General features: G+C 52.6%; 1 protein-coding gene and 1 long non-coding RNA gene across 8 annotated transcripts in view; one reads left to right on the top strand and one right to left on the bottom strand.

The window, feature by feature from the left end:
* Positions 1–3,230: 3,230 nt before the first annotated feature.
* On the top strand, positions 3,231–11,486 carry LOC118163984. The gene is made up of 3 exons (XR_004749282.1): positions 3,231–3,356; positions 9,863–9,868; positions 11,474–11,486. It is a non-coding gene; the product is annotated as an uncharacterized LOC118163984 (long non-coding RNA).
* Positions 4,535–22,881, bottom strand: part of DTNB (dystrobrevin beta) — a 196,467-nt gene continuing 178,120 nt past the window's right edge. For 5 of the 7 annotated variants that reach the window (XM_035321179.1, XM_035321182.1, XM_035321184.1 and 2 more), the window contains 5 exons: positions 19,707–19,866; positions 13,482–13,571; positions 10,324–10,377; positions 6,718–6,753; positions 4,535–5,046 (listed from right to left, as the gene is read on the bottom strand). In XM_035321179.1, coding sequence (XP_035177070.1) covers positions 6,749–6,753; positions 10,324–10,377; positions 13,482–13,571; positions 19,707–19,866 — 309 coding nt within the window. In that variant the 3' untranslated portion in view covers positions 4,535–5,046; positions 6,718–6,748. The remainder of the gene's footprint in view (positions 5,047–6,717; positions 6,754–10,323; positions 10,378–13,481; positions 13,572–19,706; positions 19,867–22,881) is intronic. The other 2 variants (XM_035321180.1, XM_035321183.1) reach the window with 2 other exon arrangements.

Raw genomic sequence — 22,881 nt, 5'->3', positions numbered from 1 at the left:
CATGGCACAGATGTGGTGGGCGCCGCGGCCCCGAACACAGGCAGCTCTGTCTGCTTCCAGTGACCTGCACCCATGGCAAATGCGGATAATCCCCGGCTCTGCTATTTCATATAAATACACAGCAAAGTGTTGGCAGCTGCTTTCAGACCATGCAGTGGTTTGGAGCAGCAATTTCCTACTAAAACCTCTCTTTTTTTTTTTTTGGCTTTTCCAGGAACGTTTCCACTTCTCTCGCATGGCCAAGGGACAGGACACCCCTCAGGGATGAGATGAATTTATTAAATATTTGGCAGACGACAGAACATGGCTTCCAGGTTACAGGTTCCCACCAGCGACATTCCCATCACTTACAGCACCTTCTCCAACACGTGCTTGTGAAACGCTCCCGCTCGCAGCCACGCACGCGGACGTGCCGGGGTCAGAGCTGGGTCCCGGGGCATCTGCGTGCAGCAACGTCCCGACCCCACCGGGGGTGCGGGGGGCAGCCGATGTCCCAGGACCACAGCGATGTCCCCAGGGCAGCGAGGACTCGACGGAGCTGGAGATCCTCGGAGCCCGCACGTGCGGAGGGGCTGCAGAAACGGCCAGCACCCGCTTCTTCCTTCTGCGGCCCCCGCCAGGGCTCGCGGCACGTGGGACGCAGCGCACGGGAAGGGCTCCGCGGCACGGGAACGGGGGCTGCACTCCGCTGGCACCCGAGCGCTGGCCTCTTTGGCCGACACGGAGAATGGCACTATTCGGGTACCTTTCCCATGGGACAACATCTGGTAATGGCTTTCTGCTTTTCATTTTTTTATTTATTTTCCCCTCAGAAAAGCTGCAAAGCTTGGTTTACACGGCGAGGATTCCCACCTGCTGGTCTCTAGGGGTTTCTCTGTCCGCGTGCACGCCGCGGTGGCCTCCGGCGATGCCGGGTGCTGCCAGCGTCCCCACGGGGGAGCCGTGCGCCCTGCAGGGCAGGTGCCACCCGGTGCCACCCCGTGCACGTCCCCACGGGACACGCGTGCACCCGCCGAGCCCAGCAGCCTGCCGAGCACGTGCTCGGGATGGCCATTCCCCCTGGAACCGGAGGAATCCCCGAGGACAAGGAGGGCGATGCGCAGAAGGAAGTGGTTTCCAAACCACACGTTTTGTACGCTGCTCGGGTGAAAACAGGCGTTGTGGTCAGTGATAGTGAGGAAATTAAAGCACAGAAAGGGGCAGAAATCACCGGAGAGCAAGCAGCAAATGTCAGCACACCGTCCCCGGGGGTTTGGCTGCAGCAGGCCCCTGGCCCCCTCAGGGCTCCCTGGCTGCACCGCATCCAGCCCTGGCTTCGCTCACGACCCTCACTGCTGCGTCCAGCCAACAAAACGCCCATCCAGCTGTAAAAACAACCCCCAAATTCAAAAGGAAAGGATCTCGGCTGGCCGTGCAGGACCGAGGCAGAGGCAGCAGAGCTCACCGGGCGCAGCACTGGCACTGCTGCAGCAGGTCGCAGCTCCCCTGGCAGCTCCCGAAACACCACGTCCTGAGTGCCCCACCAGGGCCACCACGAGCAGCCAGAGAGCAAACTCTTCCTCCGGCAAGACGAAAATGGCCTCAGCAGGGGAAGGGGCACACGCTGGAGCTGTAACACCAGGGGATACAGCCTGGGGGAATGCATTGCAGCCTGAAACGTTCCTCCCGTGGGGTTTAAGGCGATTATTCCAAAGGCAAGCAATAGTTCTCACAGTTTTCAGTTAACCACAAGCGAGCTAGGGTGGTTTGGTTTCCAAACACGAAGCCCCAGAATGCCACCAGGGGAAGCGCCTGGCGTCGGTGGAGTGCCAGACTGTCACGGGCGTCCTGCTGCCTCGCACGGGACCTCCCTTGCCCGGCTGTGGCCCTGCTCACAGCCACCAGCGGCGTGTCCCGGTGCTCCACGGGCTCGGACCCACCTGTGGCACTCCCCATCCCAGTCCAAGACCGGTGCCCGCCGCCAGGCTTCTCAGACAGGGTCCGAGGGGGTGGCACTGACAGTGGCCTCCCGCAGCGTCACGCTGGTGACAAGCACCGAGCCCGCGGCGCTCATCCTCCTCAGGGTCACCGCTGGCGCTCGGCTGCCCGCACCGCGGGGTGCGATGCCCGCGGCATCGTTCCCAGGGCCCAGAGCAGGCAGCGCAGCAAAGCTGTCAGCTGCAGGCTGGCGAGGACGAGTGCAATTAAGCCGCTGTGCTGTGACGCACGCAGGCAGCACTGCCATCGCTCCCCGGCAGCCCCGGTGCCCGTTGGCTGCTGCCGGCTGCGCTGTGCCAGCCCTGTGCCTGCAGCACACGGGTCCCTCCCCGCTGGTGGCCTCCTAAAGCAGCGACGTCCTCCCTGTAACGGCAGGCACGGCCGGCACAGGGGCTGACGGCAACCTGCAGGCCCCGGCGCTGTGATTGCGTCGAGCATCTGCTGAAACCGCTTTACTGGCTAAAACAAACGGCACCGCGGGTGAGGCAACGCGGGGCCGTGGCACACGGGGTCACATCTAACACACACACACACACACCCTATCCCGGCTGTGCCTGCTAACACCCGCTGGAGCTGTCAGGTTTCCCAAACAAAGACCAGGCACCGCAGCGCCCGGGTGGAAACAGCCCCGTCCTCCGGTGCCCGGCCCCTCGCGGGGTGCAGGTCCCGGAGGAGATCCCGGGGGCAGCCGCTGGGGCTGGGGGAGCTTTGCTGCCTGCTGCGGCTCTGGTGGAGGAATTGTGCCTTTAGGAGGCAGCAAGCAACAAACCCAGCGCCCTGGGAGGGGTATCTCAGGAGGTTCCTTGGTGCTCCACGGAGGGGGGGACCTACAGGGAGACACCGAAGCGCCTGTGCAAGCGCTGGGCATTCAAAACCCTCCTAGAAAGCCCTGGGTAGCTGGATGGGGTCTGGAGCAGACCCACAGCTGCCTCCCACCCGTGTCCCCCATGCGCCTGTGACACTGGTGGGACTGCAGGGTGTGGGCAGGACACCCAGGGGTGCTCCAGCCAGCAGGGGTGGGTGCATTGGTGGCCAGCGTGTCCCAGGGCTCAGACCTCAGGCTTGGAGATGTGCCTGGTGTGTGGCAGTGCCCCCAGATCATCTCGTGGCGAGGGCAGCGTTAGGTGACATTAGGTGACAGCTGCAGTAAGAGTTTGGCCTCACGTTGGGCGAATTGTGGTGACAAAAGCGAGAAGGGAAAGTCACGGGGTGAGTAATAATAGGAAAAAAAGCAGCAAATATGATGGTCCCCTGTGAATCTAGGTTTCTCGTTTAACGTGTGTCCTCCATGGCTGCAGAAGGCGGGTGTCCATCCCTTCCTTCCAGCTCCGAGCTGCATGCCAGGCACCTCTAAGGTCCGCCTGCCCTTCCCTTTGGGAGTGCAGGGGAGGAGAAGCCTCCCCTTCGCCACTGCCCTTGATGCCTCTGGCACCAGCTCAGCCTCCAGCTCCCAGCCTCGGGGCTCAGGGGTGCTTGGCCTCGCTGGCAGAAGCAAGGTCCTGGAGGATGCAAAGCCCCTGGTGGCCTCCACCACTGGGTTGGTGGTGGAGGGACAGGGGACAGGGCGAGGGTCCCACGGTGGCAGCGCGAGGAGGAGCCCGGTGCGCAGGTGTGATGGTGACTGCTGGAGCCATCACCGCACCGTCGGGTCCCTGAGCACAGCCACGAGCAAAACCCCCGTACTTGGGGCACTCTGAAACGCATCCCCGTGAGCCCGCACAGCTGCAGCCACGGCGACCTGTGGCAATAACTCAGCTCCTTCAGCTGAGAGCGCACAAAGGCGACCACGAAACCTTCCACGTCCCCGCAAGTGCACTGTGTTTGGCAGGCTAGAGCTAACACGCTGAACCAGGTTATCATCACTTTTCTTTCCTTCTTGACAGCTCGTTCACAATATTTATACTCAACTAAATCTGCGGCCACCATGTATGTTTATTTTTTCTCTCCCAAAGGGCTGTAGGTACCTAACGAGCACTTTCCGCCAGGAACCGATGCAGCGTATCGGTTCAGACAGGAAGAAAAGCTGAGGGTTGGCTTCGGGGTTTATCACTCCTCTCCATTCATCACCCTTGATAAATATTTATAGATGCATTAGGGCACTCAGCTCCTTCCACTAAAAATAACATTCCTAAGCACCAAGAAAAAAAAATAATAATAAAATCACTAGTGATTGGAACTGATTACCACGTTTTCTAAGCAGCTATAAAAGAAAAGCCTAGCGAGGACCCAGACAGTGGTGAGCTTCCAGCCTCAGACTACACAACTCTGCTACCTCTCTTCATTTTAAACAAACCTGAACTCGGCTCTCAGAAATTAATGCACGGATGCTAATGCCAACCTAGCAGTGCTCGTCCCTGAATTCCCTGCTTGTAAAGGGAAATTTTGCAACGTCTAAAGGAAAGTACGGAGCCAGGAATCCCCGTGAGGCACTCACCCAGGGTTTGTGGCCCATAATTACAGTTGCTCCTCCTCTTGTTACGCATTCCTCTCCCCTTGGCATGCCCTGCCATTTACTCCGAGCACGACATGCAACACCAAACACTATGGCAACCACACAGTGACAGACGGAGTGGTATTTTTAGAAGGCGGGTTTTTTTAGGGGGTCTGCACTCAGAATCCCCTTGGTATTACACGCGAGGAAACTCAAAAGGCGCAACACCCGTTTTTTCATGCATCCCGGGGGTCAGAAGTCAAGAGGAAACAACCAGCGTGTGATGCGGTTATGACACCGTTTGGTAGGAAATCAAAAAAAGATCAGAACACTTAGCAGGAGCAGGGAGTATTATCTTTCCCCCCCTTTTTTTAACCTCCCATAAATTGCTGGGTTGCATGGGGCACTGTCTCATTATCGCTAGGAAAGACATTTAGGAAAATAGTACATGCAATAACCTAAGGGGCAAATGCCCGCAGGGAAAGCCCTCCAGTTGGTTAAGAGAAAGCCGCTGCCGTCAGCAGGTGGTTGAGATCGTTCACAGTTGCACGATGGTGGATGCATCAGCTGAAACGTGCCTCTGCCGAAGGATGTGGAGACGTCTTCCGAAGAGGAGCTCACCGCGTTGCCCTCTGTGCCTGTGCCATCGGAAACACAACGCCGGGTGAGAATCGCCGGCCCCGCGGGGAGCAGAGCTCCGCCAAACACGGACTTTGCAAGCCAAGGTGAGCCTGGTGCCAGGCACTTTTCCCCCAAAAAGAGCAGCCCCGATCTGAAGAAACGGAGCCCCTGGAGGGGCTGGGGCAGCCAGAGCCAAAGGACGGCCACAGCCACCGCAGCTTGGCTCGGCCCCGCTGCCAGCGAGGCTCGGGAGGACCCACCACAGCGCCCGGCACCACGGAGGGGAAGCCAAAGACCCTGGGGAACCAGCAGGGTTTAACCGTGACTGGAGGGGATTTGTTCTTTCACAGACATGTTCTCTCCTGGTCCCTTCTGGAGGCTAAGGAAACCCTGAAAGGAGTTTCTTCTCTTTTCAGTTGTCTCCAGTTTAGCTCTCATCAGCCCTTGGTGGACTCGTGAGAGCAGCGAGCTCCTCGTTGCCTGTGCCATCAGGGGTGGGCAGTGTCCAAGCCGCCCCTTTCCCCCAAGTGCTATTCAGCCCTCAGAGACAAAGGGACGCTACCAGAAAGCCACACACAGCCGGTTAAAGCAGCTCCCCATTGCTAACGTCCTCCCTGTGGCATAGCTTCGCTCCTTCTTGAGTTACCCGATTGTTTCCCAGCTTGAATTTCTAATGTAAAAACTCTCAGAGAAACTCCGAGCCCCTTTCAGGTTATCTCTATACGTTCGTAAAATGGCAGGGAGGCAAAAAGGGCAAAAGCCCCGCTCTCCTCCTTTGCAAATTACCTTTGGAGGAGCACTGTGCTGGTTTTGTCATGTAAAACTCTGTTTCACGTTGGTCACGTCTAATTCATCTGGCCCGCCACCAACATGGGCCGAATCTGAGATGGCAATTTAAAGATAAAAGTCTCTTTCTCCTGCCCAGGTTCCACAGCTAACCAACCTCCAGCCTTCCAGTGCAGTACAAAAAGGCCCAGACAGACGGGCTGCCTCTTCTCCCATGCCCAAGCCCTGGCTAATTATGTGTGTGTCCGTGCTATGGTATTTCGGCCACAGGATCCTCCTCCTTCCCACTGGAAATGGTGAAAGATCAGCATTGTGGCTAAGGCGAATATCATGCGAGTGTAGAAACCCAAGCCGGTGCCCTCCTACGAGCTTCTCACGGGGGGAAAGATAGGGATCTTATTCAGGTACTTCAGAGGCATTGTCAGCGCAGGACTCAATCTCTCTCCGCTAACACTGTCTCATGCTCTCCAGCACCTGTTTGTCTATCCATCTGTTGTGCCTTATTATAACGTAAAGTGCAGGCTCTTTGAGGGTAGAGATTGTATTTTTAGCACATCTGGTAGTGCCCATCACAATAGGGTCCTATTTCCTAGCCGAGGCCTCTAAGTATAGAAGTAATACTAATAAAATAAGAGATAATAGCGGTAATTCTGCTCTCACTGAAGTTAATGATGTCCTCCCACTGTCTGCAGCAGGAGCAAAATTGGGTCATAACAAGAAAAACTCAGCATCCTTTTGAACGGTTGTGGAGCAACAGGCAGGGAATGCTCCCCGTCTTACACAGAAACAGCAAATAAAGGACAGCGGCAGCAGGTTACCAGGGGCTCGGCCGTGTGCTTTGCAGCAGCACGCGCGGAGCACCGCTGCTGGGAATGGCAAAGAGAAACGATAGCCACGCTTACCTGAATTACGGTACAGTCTGTGGTCATCTGTCTAGCCTGCAACAGAGGGGGAAAGACACATTTATAAAGCAGGTAATGTTATTTCCTTTAAAATGAAAAATCTCGCCTCCCCATCCCCTATTGCTCGAATGGGCTGCAAAGAGCTTTACAGGGACCTGGATAAATCTCCAGTCCTCTGAAGCACAAGGAAGGAAGAAAGGTGCTCCTTGTCTCACAGACCTGCAGAAATCCAGAATCGTGGTGGGAAGGGGCTGCCGCCACCAACCCCCCGTCAGGGCAGGCTCAGCCAGAGCAGGCTGCTCGGGGCCTGATCCCACCAGGGTTTGTGCACAGCCAGGGAAGGGACCTCACGGCCTCTCTGGGGAACCTCTCCCAGTTCGACCAGCCTCCCAGTCATTACGTTTAAACAAAATGTTCAGTATGTTATTGTGTGCCCCTTGCCTCTTGTCCTGTTACTGGGCACCACTCCATTTTCTTTGCTCTTCTCCATCAGTTATTTATACACACCTATTTGACCCCCCAAGCCTTCTCCAGGCTGACCAGGCCCAGCTCTCTCAGCCTCTGCCCGTGTCACGGATGCTTCAATGCCTTAACCACTGCCAAGGCCCTTCCCTGCTTCACTCCAGTCTTGTCCTGGGGAGCCCAGACCTGGTCCCAGTGCTGCTGATGTGGCCTCACCAAAGGATCCCCTCCCTTGACCTGCTGGCAACGCTTTGCCCAGAGCAGCCCAACCAAGCAGCAGCCCTCGTGGTGCCGAGGGCACTTTGCTGGCTCCTGTTCAGCTCTTGCTGACCCATTTCTCTGCCTGGCCGCGTCCCTCTGGATGCCAGCACCACCCCTGTGCTGTCAGCCACTCCGCCAGGTCTGGGGCTGGAAGCACACTCTGCCCCGACATCCAGGATCTCACTAGAGTTGTTCTTTGTGACAGAAGACTGCATGGCCTCCAGTTTCGCTCAGTACAGGGAGGTGTATTTTCAGCTGGATGCTTTTGGCTAACAGATGTCATGAGGTTGCAAACCTTGCCCTTCCTTACAGCCGTTTGACAGAGCAGATCACATCTCATCAGTCCCTTTTCTAGCGTTCTGAGGCTTAGACAATCCAAAAGGCCAATGCATTAAGAGACCACCTCATGCAGGGTCTTATTTCAGGGGATGCTGCCACGGATTCAGCTCTTGGTCACCAAGAAGTCTTGGAGTGAGGCGGCAGAGCCATGACAAACAAGGACTGTGGGACAGCACCAGCCGAGTGTGTATCCGAGCTGGAAACCCTCTCTGATGTCTGGCACACATGTAAGGCACGGCACGTGTAGCACCAGGTGTCAGGAAGGGCTAACCCAAGCAGGCAGTTGTGGCTGGATGAGCTGCCGCAGGGCAACGCTAACGTGACCAGACAGATGTGGCTTTGCCAGCTCCAGCGGTGCTCTTCTGTGCCTGAAAAACCATGTAGACATCTCTCGAGAGGCTGCCTGATCTGTAACCACAACCATAGAAGAAGCAGCCAACTTGGAGTCTTCTCAAACGACTTCACCCTGCTAAGGCAGCAGAGCGCCATTGTCAATGGGTGAATGTAAGCCTCTCCAGCAGGGAAGCGAGTTCAGGGGAAAAACCCCTGAGGTTGACTAATTGGGACACAGAGAACTCCAAAATAACCCGGTGCAGAAGCTCGTGAGGAAGCCCAAGGGCAGTGCTGTCCCTAAGGAACACATCACGCCAGAGTCCCGCAAGGACTCCGCGGCGCCCTTGTTTACGCTCACGCAGAGGTTTGGAAATACACGAGCTACGAAGCGGAATGAAACCAGGCTGGGCTGTCGTCCGAGCTGTAATGCCAGTCCTCAGCACAGCTCCAATAAAACCCAGGGACGGCGTTCCCATCACCACGTGCACTTTGCTTTCTGGAGGTGCTCTCAGCATTTCCACAGCCCTCTCGAGAGTACACACTACAGGAGGACTGTAATTTATATATTGATCATTCCTTGATTTCTCTGCCAGATTTTTATCTCACTAACTCTGTGACATTAAAAAAATCACTTAATGTCTGGCAGAGATAATATTTACATTCCACACAAATGCTTTGGGCCACGTTCTGCTTTTGGTATGTCTCCGTTCCCCTGATTCCAATGCTGCTGCAATGAGTATTGGAGAGAATTTGTCTTACTACATCTCTGCTGCCATACACCACATTTCAGCTCCTCAAAATCCCCCTTTCCCTATTTCCCATGCAAGATACAATGCACATTTGGAAAAAAGCAGAAGGGTCATCTGCTAAGCATCTCAAATATTTAACTTAGGAGGAATGTTCTGGGGCAAAGAGAGTCCTGTGATTTAGAGCCAGCACAGTTCTGCTTTGAAAGCTGTCGGTTTAGCTAAAATTAAACTTATCTTCATGCAAACTTACAATGCCCAATGCTGATGGACAAGCCATCGGGAAGCAGAGCATTCCCAAACACCTGAATGCTTTGCTCACTGGACAGGAAAACCCAGGAAAACAAGTTCTCTGAGAGTGAAATGTGAGCCCCTTCGCTTCATCTTAGCCAGAAGGAAAATATGCATAGAACAAAAAAGGATAAAAAGTTCAAGTTTGTCTCTGCTGAAATCAGGCTTGGCTCAAGTGAGGCACAAATGCCTGGGCTGATGCGTCCCTGTCCAAGGCCCTTTCTCAGAGAAGAAAGTCCCAGCAATGCGCTGCTGCTGGTTTGGGGTCCAGAGAGCATTTTCTCCCAGATTCTTTTGGCAGAGGCTGCTGAGGATTTTGTTCTTCTCTCTAGTTTGGGCAAGGCCTCTTCCCAAAGAGGGCTCTGGGAAGCGCTTTTGTGTTTGCTGTTGGAGTGTGACATGAGGAACACATCTCCTCCAGACCCTTCCAACTCAAGCATACCCTGCACGGTTGTTTGCAGCTCGCAGGGCTGTGTTCCACGCCTGCGATGATCACTTCCAGTCCTGTGAATAACTCTGCTAGCACATGGTATGTATTCATTCACACCAAAGAAAGCGTGGTCTGGGGAGGATTAGTTTCTAGACCTGAGATCCAGGGATAGCAGAGATGAAAGAGACCTCCTGTGAAACCCCATTTAGCCAGTTGCACTGCCTACACAGGATTATCATCCACAGAGTAATCCGGAATATTTGTCCAGCCAAGGTCACACGAGGCAGTGGTTCAGCAGATGACAGTCCCACCGCTTAGTAACTCCACTAACCAGCCCACACGTTGTTTTATTTTTCCCTAACATATTCATCCGAACTGGATTTCTTTGCAGCACTCGAAGCAACTCCTCCTCCTCCTCTTACACGTTTCAAATATCTGTGCATGACCTTTGCTAAAGAAAAACATTCTCTGAAGCTGAATACACACTGCAGAAACGCTGGCAGTGGCGTCACCGCGAGCCGTGGCAGATGTGGAGGGAGCAACGGTGCAGAACGGCGGGGACGGCGCAGGAAGGCAAACCTGCTGCGTGTCTGCAGGTGGCGTAACAGCAGCGGCAGCAACGCGGCGTCATCTGCACCCAAAGTCCTCTCCTGGGACCCTACGTGGAGACAGCAAACTGATCTCCTAGAGACGAACAGATCGGAAAGCGCAGGATGGCTCGGAAACCGTAATCCGTCCACTTACCTCGATCCTTTCCATTCTGCATTTTTTCCATTTCTTCTTCATCTTCTTCCTCTGCTTCAAAAAGAATAAAAAAGCACACGTGAGACAAGTAGGTGAGAGAACCGACACTCGGGGAACTTCTCCATGGCAAGGAGGACCTGGCCTTCCTGACAGCTGGCGCTGGCGAGGATGGAGGATGGGGTCTGGGCTGGCCAAGGGGACCTGGGGGGAAGCAGCCGCATCCTTTCTGTGGCACAGTGCCTGCGCTCTCCTGGTGGCCAGCGGGGCCCCACTTACCCTGATCTGACGACCAGAGGTTGTAGAGTGCGGGCTGGAGGCAGCGCCTGCATTGCCCAGAGGAGTTCCACCTGAGCCAGGCGCTACAGGGCCGAAGTCCCCTGTGCACTCTTATTTTGGCACTGTAAGAAACGAAGGACTGCACCATATGGACACGGGAGGAAGTCACAATTTATAGGCTGAGGTCAAATCTAAAGAAAAAAGGAAGTTCTACGGTGACCGGAGGTGAAAACCCTGGAGGTTTCCCCCTGGAATCCCAGAGGCTGCCCACTCAAGGTGTTCAGCCACGTAACCCCCCACGGGCTGTGCCCCGAGAAATTCGGGTTCATGCCTGAGAGCTGGCGGTTCGTTATATCGAATTCCAGTGAGGCTGAAGAGAATTTATGGCGAGGCTCATATTTATAGAGCAGAGTGTGGGAGCAGAAGGTCACATTCTTCTGTAGATGGGGGCTCATATCTCTGTGTGCAGCATTTCAGTGAGACCTGGGTAAACAGGTAACAGTTGTTATGAGCAGCGCTATCACTTCTGCCTACTTCACATGCTGCTGAGAGCAAAGAAAGGGAGAAAACCCTGCAATAAAAGGCGCAATTTGAAAACATGAAGTATTTTGAATTGCGCTGATCAAAGTGGATCTTGACGAGGGAGGCATATAAACATTTGCTCTCTTTGCTGCTTCGATAACAGGACCAGTGATCCCCGCGGAGTCACACCACCTCTGCCTACTCGGGGACGGCTACCGATGAGTCCTCGCTGCGAGATCACTGACAAAACCAAACTCATTTTTCATGACAAGAGACGTGACCTAGAGGAGCTTAGCAATCGCTTCAGTTTGGGTCCCGAACTTGCCTCCTGCTCAGCAGCTCCGCAGGGCAGGGGCTGAGCCTCCTCCAGAAACATTACGCTCAGCCTCTGGGGATCAGAAGCGTGTGTTTTTGAGCTCACTCTGAGTAAAAATGGCATCACTGTTTCCTAGTCAGCACCTAGTCAGCAGCGGCAGTACGAGGACTATCAGCACAGGAGAGAAAGGCTGGGGATGATCAGAGCACCTCTGGAGCCCACACAGAAACACGCAGCCCGAAGCAGCGTTTCCCTTCTGAAGCACTGGTTTCAGAGCTCACGCAGAGGTATGGAGAGGCCAACAGAGGTGTGGGCAGCGCCGGCCCCAGCGTCTCACAAAATGTTCGTGCACAATGCCTGCAGCGGTAGCGGCGAGCCCCGGGCTGGAGGAGGTGTCTCTTCTCACAGCTTCGCTCCTGGACAATATGTGTTAAATCCCACTGACTCTCATCAGCTGAGCATAACTCATGCTTTTCCTAATTTACACCAACCAAGTGATTCCAGCGACTTTCAAGGGAGCCTTCCTTATTATCTGCCTATCATCAAGTAAGAGGCTGTAATTAATTTTATTTACACTCCCTTGTGACCCGTAGCTGCATCACACGACACCTGACGAGACCAAAACAGTTTCTGATAGCGTAAAGCCGGTCTGCTGGCATTTGCCCAGCTCTCGTGGATTTCAGAGGAGGGCAGGAAGGTCTAGCTGACGTTCCACCTCCGCCACAAGCAGCACGGACCAGACACTGATCTCAGCCATGCCCCGTAAATGTGCGCTTCTATTAAAAGCAAAAAATAAATTACTGCAGACATCTGTTTTGGGCAGAGAGTTTGTTCACCGCATTTCAGCCTGGAGGGAACAGAGCTGTGCGTCTCGGAGCATGGTGATTTATTGAAGAAACACAAGGCCCTTTCACTGCAGTGGCACTGGTGATTCCTGCTGTAATACATGAAAGACTTTATTAACTCGCAGCTGCCTTTGCAGCCAAGACACAGGATTCAGGCTGGGTGAATTTACTGCTCAGCAGTAAAATATCAACCCGGTTTATAACTATGACTTCTCCATCAAGTGTAGTGGGAACAAAAGCTCTAACTAGCTTTAATATGGAGCTTGATAAGTTTATGGAGGGGATTATGTGATGCAACTACCGGATACGGAAAGGGGCTGGGGAGGCACCTGTGTGTGGAACAGAAACCCTGACTTCAGTCTGAGCGCAGATGCTTTATGTCTTTCTCACAGCACATGAACAGGCTGCTGGAATACCAAATAATCTTATACTCCATCACTGACAAAGCTCAGGAGTCACGCGATGTGTCCCTTGGACTATAGCAAAAGCTGCTGTAGTCCAACCAGCATGTTTACTCGCACTGGCATACTGAAAAGGCACGAAGGGAATAATTATCTTTTTTTCCACAATGCTGTTTAATCCTTTGTTGAAATTGGACTCACATACATTTACTCTATATTTGTGGTTAGAGCATCTAGTGGGGATTCACTTGAGAGCAGTCTCACCTGCTGATAGAGTAGCGCAGCCAACAAGCATTATTTTGTGTAGACTCACAAATATCAGCCCCGACTGCCAACTTGTGAGCTTTTGCTGTTAAGGAGCTCTGACATTCAGAAGGATGACGATGAAAGTGACACTTCTGACCAGTGAGTGGTCCAAGGCATGCCTGCACGGCACTGTGGAAAGCTCCCACTGTTACACATGCACAGATCAATACGAGCAGGAGTGCGTGAGCTCAGTTTTAGTCTGCTTCATGAATCATCAGCACTGCTACCAGCCAGGCTTCTATCTGCAGAATATTGCCTTAACTATCAGTGATAAAATCAATGGAAACCCTATTCAGACGGTATTTGGAGCTCTCGGTAATGTTAGCTATAAAAACGATTTTTCATTTTATCATTGAAAAAATGAACACATAATCTTGCATTATGCCTGAAATAGAGTTTTTATAAAAAATAAATCTAAAGACTAATCTGCAACTTGTGGCGCCAAGCTCTCCTTTCCCTGCTGCAGGCACACGCCGTGACGTTAGCGCTTACCCGAGTGAAGTTCCTTCACCAGCGATGACATTGTGTTCGTGATGGAGTCGGCAGCCACCAGCAGGTCGTTGCGGAGGTTCCTCCTCGTACCTGGGAGGAGAGCGGACATGAACAGCAGGTACAGCAGCCGCCAACCTGCCCGCGCCGCAGTGCCGGCCCCGCCACCCTGCCCAGCCCCACCAGCGACCGCAACGGCAGCAGAGCCCAGCTCCAGCACCCAGGCGCCCGTGGGAGCAGCCTGGTGGAGCAAGAGGTTTGGAGCTGCTCTGGAACGACCCCGATCTGCTCGGCTGCCTGATTGCCTGTTTGGCTAATTAGCTCCTGTGCTGCTCTTCTCCTCAACAAGGACAGATATTCCTCTTTTCAAGCCGGGAGTTGCTGGGCTGGGGCGCAGCTGATCCATGCTCGTCCGTTCGTTCAACATCGTTATCATCGCTGGCTTCTCTGCTGCAGCAACGTCACATCGCCGAGGTCTGAGAGGAACAGCGAGTAACTTCCTCTTGCACTGCTGGAGGAAGCACTCCTCTTCCTCGATGTGCCACTAGCCCAGCTCCAGCAGCGCCGTCCAGGCACTTGTGCTGCCGGAGGGACCTGCTCACGTATTGGCAACGTGAACATCTGGGCAAGCACGCCTGGGAACCGTGAGTGGCCCAAATCTGCAAAGGAAATGTGAAACCGCCCAGAAAAGCTAAAAGCAAGAGCAGCAGGCACGGCCGCACACCGGGGCCTTCTTGCCTCTTGCCAAGATCTGTTACTCGCCACTTACTCCTGGCAGACCACTGCTGTGCCGCTCTCCATGTTCCAGAGGTGCTTTCTCCTGCTGACTGCCGCCCAGTTTCACCGCCCCCAGAGGCTGCAGCTGCTGCAGCCATTGACTGCCCGTCCTGGCTGAGCCCCCTTCCCTCTGGCACCTTTTCACACTGTTAAGATTTTATTTGCTGGCTTTGATGGCACGGGTTCCTATTTTCTGCCCTGGCAGGTGGTCTTCAGCATCCGTTTCTCGGACGGAGGCGCTGGTGGCCCCGAGCTGGAGCTCTGCCACGAGCACATGCGTGCGCTGTTTCATTGGGCTACCTCTCAGCCGTTCCCATACTTCAAGTCCTCATAGAAAATGGCTTTAGGCAGTCTGTTACCCAGCACACGCACCAGATGTCCAAGTCGGCGTAGCCTCCAGGAGGACGGCTTTGATGCTGCTATCTGACAGCGCTCTAAGATCTCAGTGGCCGGTATCCTGCCCTGTCATTTACTCCGGCAAGGGCATGGAGACAGCACATGTGGAATCGGCGGAGCCATTTGATGTGACATTCTGCAGCTGTACTGAACTGCAGTAACGACCACTGTACATTACACGTTCACTTCTGTTTGAAGTTTGGTGCCTCTCTCATTCCAGGCGTGCTGCTTTCATCTCCCAAATGCTGGCTTTGGCTCTCCGCAGCACCGTTTTGTTGTTGGCTGCGGTGCTCTGAGGCCTCCGGCTGCTGCGCTTTGCCCGTGGGTTTTAGCGCTGCCCGCGCACGCTCCATAGAGGACGCGCTTTCCACAGGGACATCCCTGCCCTTCAGGCTGGGGTGCCAAGGGGCCAGCACCATGCCCGAGGCAGAGAGGCACTGGCCGTGCTTGTATGTGCACAAGCAGCACTTTTTCCTGAGAAAAAGTGCAGATTTTTAGCCAGCAGGTTGGGAGCTTTGGCTCAGGGGACTGAGTTGTTACCTGACCAAAAGGAGGCTCCTTCATCCCCATTTCCAGCTGTCCTGAGGACTGTCACGGCATGCAAAAGTGAGGCACGGCCACTGCCCTGCTTGGTGTTACTCGAGAGGGAAAGGTTGTAAAACTCCAGCCAGTGCCTCCCGTGAAACAAGCGAGTCAAGTTAATGAGCTTGTCTGGACATCTACGTGCAGAAGCCACTGGAAGCCCTCCCGGCTCATGGCATTAAATTATTTTATTATGCGAAAATATAGAATTTTTATCCTGTTTCCTGTGTTCTCTACTTGCCTTGAATTTGCTTGATTTTTTCATGATTAATATGAAATAGCACTAATTGTGCAGATTGCCTTTCCGGAAGGATCATTCCTGGAAACTTATTACAAAGTCTGTTGACCATTTTTTCTTGAAAGAGTTTTTTCTAGTTGTTGAGAGGAATAAGCCATCACTGTGGTCATCACAAGAGGAATTTTCACTTCTCTGTTTGCAGGGGTAGGCTGTATTTGCATTTGAGCAATTTGGAGTGACTGTTTTCTCTTCTTTCAGGATGATAAACAGCAGCATTAGTTTCCTAATTAGATGGTGGTTTCTACTTGAACATTTCAATGTGAATCCATCAGGGCATCTTATTGTAACACTGCATTACTGTGTTTTCCCTGTGGCCAAGGGGAAGATCAAAGATCACCTATGGAGGAAACAAGTCTCATCTTAAGACCATACGATCAGGATCGCTAAGAATCACTTCTGTAAAGGTTTCCTTCTCTAGACCTGCTGATTTCCCCTCCAGCACTGACAGGGAGGCTCACAGAAGACTCCTGGTCTGGAGTGAAGACAAACAGAGTCTTGCAAAAGCAGCTGGCAGTCCAGCCCATTTGTAGGTCACAGCCACGAGAGGTGAATAGAACGGAGATCTTCACTCCCTTTTCCTCTTCTCTCCCATTTGATAAGAATCTGATAGATAGGCAATGTTATCAAAGGTAATTTAAATGTTTTTGTTAAAAAACATAAAATAAATACCACTTCTGCAATAATTTTGTATTGCAGGCATTGCCTGTGGGTTTTTGCTCCTGGGGAGCCATCACCACTACGGACACCAGGCTGCTGAGTCCTTAGCCCTGCCGTAAACTGTTCTATACAATACCTGCAATGCACTGCAACGTATATTTGAGGTTCTGTCAGGTGTTAAAAACCCAGAAAAGAACAAGTTTTCACTTCGGGCAATATCCACAGGTCCTGACAAAGATTATTCCCCTATGAACCAGTCACTCAGGTAACAGGCATGAATGATCCCTTGATTCATTACGTGAGCTTGTACTGGAGCCAGGAGTCTGGGGAAGACAGCTCTGACTGCAAACCATGCAGAGGGAAGTTTGCTTTGTCATGGCTTTTGCCTGTATCTCCAAAGAAAAAAGCAGATGGATAGAAAGCACATTTGGATGCCAAAGCAATACTGTAAAATAAAAAGAACCAAGTAGGGCCGTTAGTGTACTACTATAATCATGTGTTCATTACTCCTAGCTGCAGAAAGGAGATCATTTCATCTCTTTGTGCTTTCCTCATTAAAAAACCAAAGGGGAAAATGATGAACCAGATAGAGCAGATTTTCCCAGTAACTGGTAGGACTCATTGCACTGCTGTTCCACTTCACGCAGCCTGGAAAAAGAAAGCCAATCTGCAAAGGGGGAAGGAAAGGCAGCTGCCAAAGAAATCAGTTGAGAGCTCTCGGCTGTACCATCAAACTTGTTGTAGAGATGAAGAGGAGGCGACTGGACCACCCACAGCAACAGATGGAGTGTTGTGCCTCTGGTATTTGGCATCATGCCTCCCTGGAAATGCCTGCTTCTGCTGTCGTTTCTGGAAGTGTTTAGAGAGATGAGGAGATTGTTCCTACTGATGGGATCGGAAAAAGACACATCCTTCTCATAGATGACTTGTAGATACTCAGTGCTTTCATACTGGACTTCCTCCACCATCTGACCTGCTCACCGGCTGAAATTTTGGAGAACAATTAACAGAGACTTTCATTTTACCAAGTATGCTGGGGGCTGAAGGCTTGCAGTCCTTGCTGTCCAGGGATTCAACACCAATTAAAAGTATTTGCTGCTACTTCCTGCTCCTCCTTACCTTCTTCTGGCAGCAGCTCATTTAGGCAAGGAAGAAGACTGTTATAGAAGGTTATTTCCAATCAGAACCCATAAATGCAAACTGCTCTTTACGATCTCTTTGGTTCTGAGGTATACCATCAGTACTGGGAAGTTTATTTTCATGGGTTCTTTATTTCAAAAAGGAGAACATCTGACAAAAGTATTTGGCATTAATATTCACCACCTTCCCTATCCAGCAAGAAATATTCTCATGAATGAGGAAACACCACCTCCAGTTTGTGATGGCATATGACCAAAATTGTCATCTTCTATGGAAATAAGCAGCTTGGCCTCTGGAAGATGTAGAGCACTCTTGATTAATGCACAGAACCAAGACATTAGAAAGCACTATTGGCTCTAAGATGTCAAATATCTCATGGGGTTTCTCATGGAGTACCGAGAGGTCCATGGGAAGAGTTGCTGCCCTTTGAGTGTCTCTTCCCACAAACTGCTCAAGTCCTTGCCAGCACATTAGAGAGATGTGGATTTTCTGTCATTTCTTTTATTGTCAACAAGTGAATTATAAAATAGATATGTGGGTGTCAGTCTCCAGAAATGTGGCTGGGGAAGGTCTACTTGAAAATAACTCTCATTAGGACTTAGGAGTTCAGTCAATAGAGAGGCCAGGGTACAGTATGAGAAGTCTGTAGAGTTAAGTGCAGAAGCTGCTACTCATAAAGGTAAAACAAAACATATCTTCTGCATGCATCCATCTGGATATTCTTTCCCAAGACAAAACTGTACCAGAGTTTCTCAGGGCCCAGTGATTCAGAAGCAAACTCTGTGTATGTCAAAAGTACCCGGGGAGATCAGGTCCTGGACCTCCTTCTCAGAGTTCTACGTTCCAGGCTGCTTCTGGAGTATTACAGATAAAAAGTCCTGGGCCAAAATGGGAAAAGAAAGGAAGAGAGCACACGAAACCTGAGTGACACCACTCCCGAGAAATACAAAATATGGGCACCCATTCCTACTGGGGATGGTTTCTTTTGCTCTAAGCAGAGTTGAAGAAGGTAAGACTGAAAAACAACTGATTTACTCCTTTGCAGAGATGGCTCCCTGAAGGTAAAAATCTCTTATTTGCCAAATTTCTTGACATCAGACTGACAGTCATGTCTTTGCTTGCCTTCTTCCAACATTCCCCGCGGATGGAGTTTCCATTCTTCCTCCTCTCCAGTAGGTGAGGAAGAGGCAGAGATCTGGATTGAGTGGGACGTTTCTGCTTCATCTCGTTGTCTCCGAATTCTGAAGCACTTCTTGAGCCGACAATGGCTTTGACATGTAAAAGTTTAACTTTTGAAATGCGTGACTGCAGAAGATTATTTTTTTTTTTGTAAAAAGCAACAGCAGCTAAGTATAAACTCACACTACCTACAGAAGTTGGGGAATAAAAATATGTATGTTAACTGCTGCCCTGGTTTTCTTCAAAGCACTATGAGCTGCATTATTTGCAAATGGACATTTGGTCCAACCACACTGGTTTTACCACAGAAATGGAGGAGATCTTACAAGAAGGGGAATAGAGCTGAAACAGCCTGATAATCCCGCATTTCTTGTATCTCTACAGAGCAGTTGGCAACAATGAGTTTAGGCCAAAAAGTGGCACTTTTTTTCAAACATGGGGGCATAACATCTAGAGAAGGTGCAAAGGAACAAGGAACTCTGATCCTTGGCAAGAACTGGGGAAAGGGAACAAGAGAAAGCATGGTCACAGAAATATATAATCTACCAAGATGGAAAAGACCTTCAAGATCATCAAGTCCAACCATTATTTATACAAGGTATCTGTGTCCTTCTGCTTCTTCATTGTGGTCCCGCCACACTTCCCTTCTCTGCTCTGTTTCCCCATACTCAGCAGTTTTTCCCTTCTTCTCCCAGGGCCGCTGCATTCCTGTGCCCATGGCAGGCAGCGTGCCGGCTGCTCTGTCAGGAACAGTCCTCACCCACCGGTGCTGCAGAATGTCAGCTTCCTTTGTGCTTCGTAACGAGCCATCAGGTGAGAAACTCTGAGCTGAACCCTCTGGGGAGGAGGGCTGCTTGCTTTCTCTGCTTTTAGTCATTAAACTGCCTTTTCCCTCCAACAAATCCTAGAACAGTCCAACCAGCAGATGTGCAAATCCGATCAGTTTTTAATGTCTAACCATTAAATTACTTGTGGGCATAACTTTCTGGGATGGAAGAGCCCTTCCCTGGAGGACAGATCATGCTCACAGAAATAACTTCATTAAGTTGTAAAGATCAGAATCGTGCCCCCAGTATATTTGGCCTAAAGCAGAGGAAAGGGACTCGTAACTACTGCCTCAGGACCGGCAAGTTAGGTTTGCATCGCGTGTGGTGACAACAGGACTGCCCCCCGGTGTGGCTCTGCTGTGTGATGCTCACCTTGCGTGAAAGCTTCCTGCACGTCCCCCCCGACACCTGCGAGCGAGTCCTGGGGGACGTGCGTTGGGGTAGAGCCGGCGGAGGTGGATCTGACGGGCATGGGCATGGGGCGGCTCGCTCCGTGGGTGGGTGACGAGTGTGCCGAGCCTGCTGCTTGTGCCTGCATGGGAAACACCAGACACAGTTTTCAAATTTTAAACTTTTTGGGTCAATGTCTAAAAATAATCGTGTTTAAAAAAAAAAAAAAGCATGCATCAGGGAAGACGCTTCACCAAAACACCTTCGGTTTGAGTGATGTGAGGCATGACTATCAGGTGCTGGATTCCTCCCCATGCAGCTGGGGGACACAAGGTGGTGGCATGATGTGCCCGGCTGCCTACCCTGGTTGTTCTGCACCTGCTCTCCTGCAGGCAATAGTGAGAACTCTCCGTGGTGGCAGCGAGGTGCTGCTGAAGGACCATCCCTGTCCTGCTGCAGGGCCCGTCCTCCCTCCACCTGGCCTGCTTTACACGCACCCCGATGAGAGTTGCAGAGCCCCTAGGCCTGCTGATTGGGTCAGGAACCAACATTTGCTATGGACAAGCCCCCAGATGTCCACTGTTAGACGAAACAAAGACAAGAAGTTGGGCAACCTATTGAAAGAGTGGTTGAGAGCATGGCTTTGCAAGGTGCAGATAACGTTCAGAAAGCAAACAGCAAATGCGTGACGAGTGGCTGACCAAACCCACAAGTGCCATGCAAGTGATTTATTAATATTTGCACAGGAAGTTCACATATGTGCCTAAAGTCATTAAAAAGAAAGTTTACATCTTTTCCTGGTCAGACTTTATCAGCCAGACTGGCCAAAGCTACCTCGGGCTCTGCAGTGCTGCTGGCAGCCTTGCGAGTGGCTCTACAACACAGATGGCGAGTGATGGTCCCAAGGGTCTTTCCCAGCCCCATGGGATGGCTGGGGCTGGGGGCACCCCTGGGTGCTCCAGCACCCGCCCAGCCCAGCAGTGCTGCCTGAGGGGCAGGGGGAGCCGCCGGGGCTCCAGGCTGGGCCCGGGGCCTCTGGGCCTGGCCCTGGGCACCGCTGAGCAGAGCCCGGCTCCGGCCTCTCTGCACCTCCCTGCGGGTACTGACGGCCATGGGGGAGCTCCCCCGGAGCCTCCTCTGCTCCAGGCCGAGCAGCCCCAGCTCTCGCAGCCTCTCCTCGCAGCACGGGGGCTCGGGGCCTGGCAGCACCCTGGGGTCCCGGCTGGGGCTCCCCCCACTGGGCCCAGGTCTGTCTGTGCTGAGTGGGAGCAGAACTAAATGTGCGCTCACAGTCCATAGAATTTCATAGCAAACGTCAAACAAATACATTTTTTTCCCCGTGCAAAAGTTTTGAAGGCTCACTGAAAGCTGCTGTAATATTCACTTGGGCAAAACTCCCTGGCTTCAGGGATAATGCTGCCCCAGCAAAGCCTCCAGAGCAGAGCCTGGAGTCAGACACTGCGGTGATGAGCAAGGACGGGAGGGGGCTGAAGGACTCGTGAGGAGAAAGTAAATCCAGGGGGCACACACTTGTTGGCTCCGTGCTTACAAAACAATAACCTCCCTGATGCACTTGTTGTGCCACGGCAGCGACCCAGAGGCATTTGTTAAGCAGAGCGGCAACTTGGGTGCTCCATGGCACCTCCAGAGAGCTCCTCAGTGCCACCCCTGCCGCTGGCCCAGCCGGGCCCCTCGGCCCCTGCATCGTCACCACCCGGCAGAGCAGGACATCGCCCTTCCATAGGGCGTCAGCCAGATGTGAGTGTACCAGTTAACGACCTGTTATATGCTGTATGTAACCTGTCACATGCTGTTAATAACTGAAAGAGGGCAGGTTTAGATTAGGGGGAGGCATTTAGTTAGGAGGAAACCCTTCCCTCCAAGGGCGGTGAGGCGCTGGCGCAGGCTGCCCCCAGGAGCAGTGCCCAAGGCCAGGCTGGATGGGGCTGGGGGCAGCCTGGGCTGGGGGCAGGGGTTGTGCCCATGGCAGGGGGGGGCACTGGGGGCTCTGAGGGCCCTGCCAGCCCAAACCATTCTACGATTCTATAACCTGGCCATTCTCTGCAGAGATTTCTGTCTTTCAGCAGTCTCCACTCCCTCCTGCTCTATTGCGACACTACCAGCGATCAGGTCTGCCATGCCTTGCTAGCCATGATTTACGATCTGTGACTGTCTTTATATTTAAGCTGTGCTGCCTTTGATTAGGGGAAAGCTGCCCATAAAAAAAAAAATCGCACGTTAAGGACGCTAAAACTGTACAGCCCCCGATTAAACCCCCATTTTGTTTGTGCCGTTCTGTTTGTCTCCTTTTTCTCTGTCCCGTGCATCGTTTGCTCCCGTTGACGTGCACCAGTTACCGGGGCAACCCGGCAGCCGGTTGTGCGTGCCGGTGGCACCGCCGCACCCGCGCAGCCGCCCCGGCGCCCGGCTTCCCGCAGCAGCACCGGGACGGACGCGGCTGGGGCCTGAAGCTGGCGTTCTCGTAAAACACAACACGGAAATCCACCCGTGCGCGAAGCTGTTGCTTTGAAACTGCATTAATAACGCGGGGAGTTAAAGAAGTGAGCAAAATATTCTTGTGACGCTGGCGTCTGCAGGGGAGATGGCTGCAGGGGGGAGATTGTCTTTCTAAGATAAAATTGTTAGCAGAGAAAGGAAATGCATGCCATCAGCTTCACTCCCCTGCACCAAAAACTGAAATAAAATCCTTAAAAAAAGACCTGCACATGTACAGAAACAGAGTCTGCACGGAACGGTGGTAGATGTGCGCGTGGCTCTGCCGGTGGCAGTGGCTGCCCGGCCCCATGGCTCCTGCCCTCGGCACCGCTCGGTGCCCTCCTGGGCGGCCGCTCAGGCTCAGATGAGGCTCAAAGACCACGCACCGAGAGCAATGAGCAGGATGCAGCCCAGCATCGACACAGCAGCCAGTGAGCTGGAACTCACCTTTCCCTGGCAGAAGGCTGGTGGAGGAGGTAGGAGGAATTTCACTGTTTGAAAATTTGGTCCCCAGGTCCCACCTCGCCACCACGGAACCTCAGCATACATCCCCAGAGGCCAACTTATGTTGGCAGGTGAGAGGGATTAAAAATGAAAAGCCTGCTAGAGATGTTGTTATTTGGAAAAAACAAGAGTACAATTCATAGAATAAGACTTTGCC

Source organism: Oxyura jamaicensis, chromosome 3, assembly GCF_011077185.1.
Source record: "Oxyura jamaicensis isolate SHBP4307 breed ruddy duck chromosome 3, BPBGC_Ojam_1.0, whole genome shotgun sequence".
NCBI lineage: Eukaryota > Metazoa > Chordata > Aves > Anseriformes > Anatidae > Oxyura > Oxyura jamaicensis.
This window is presented reverse-complemented; position numbering and strand designations above follow the sequence as displayed.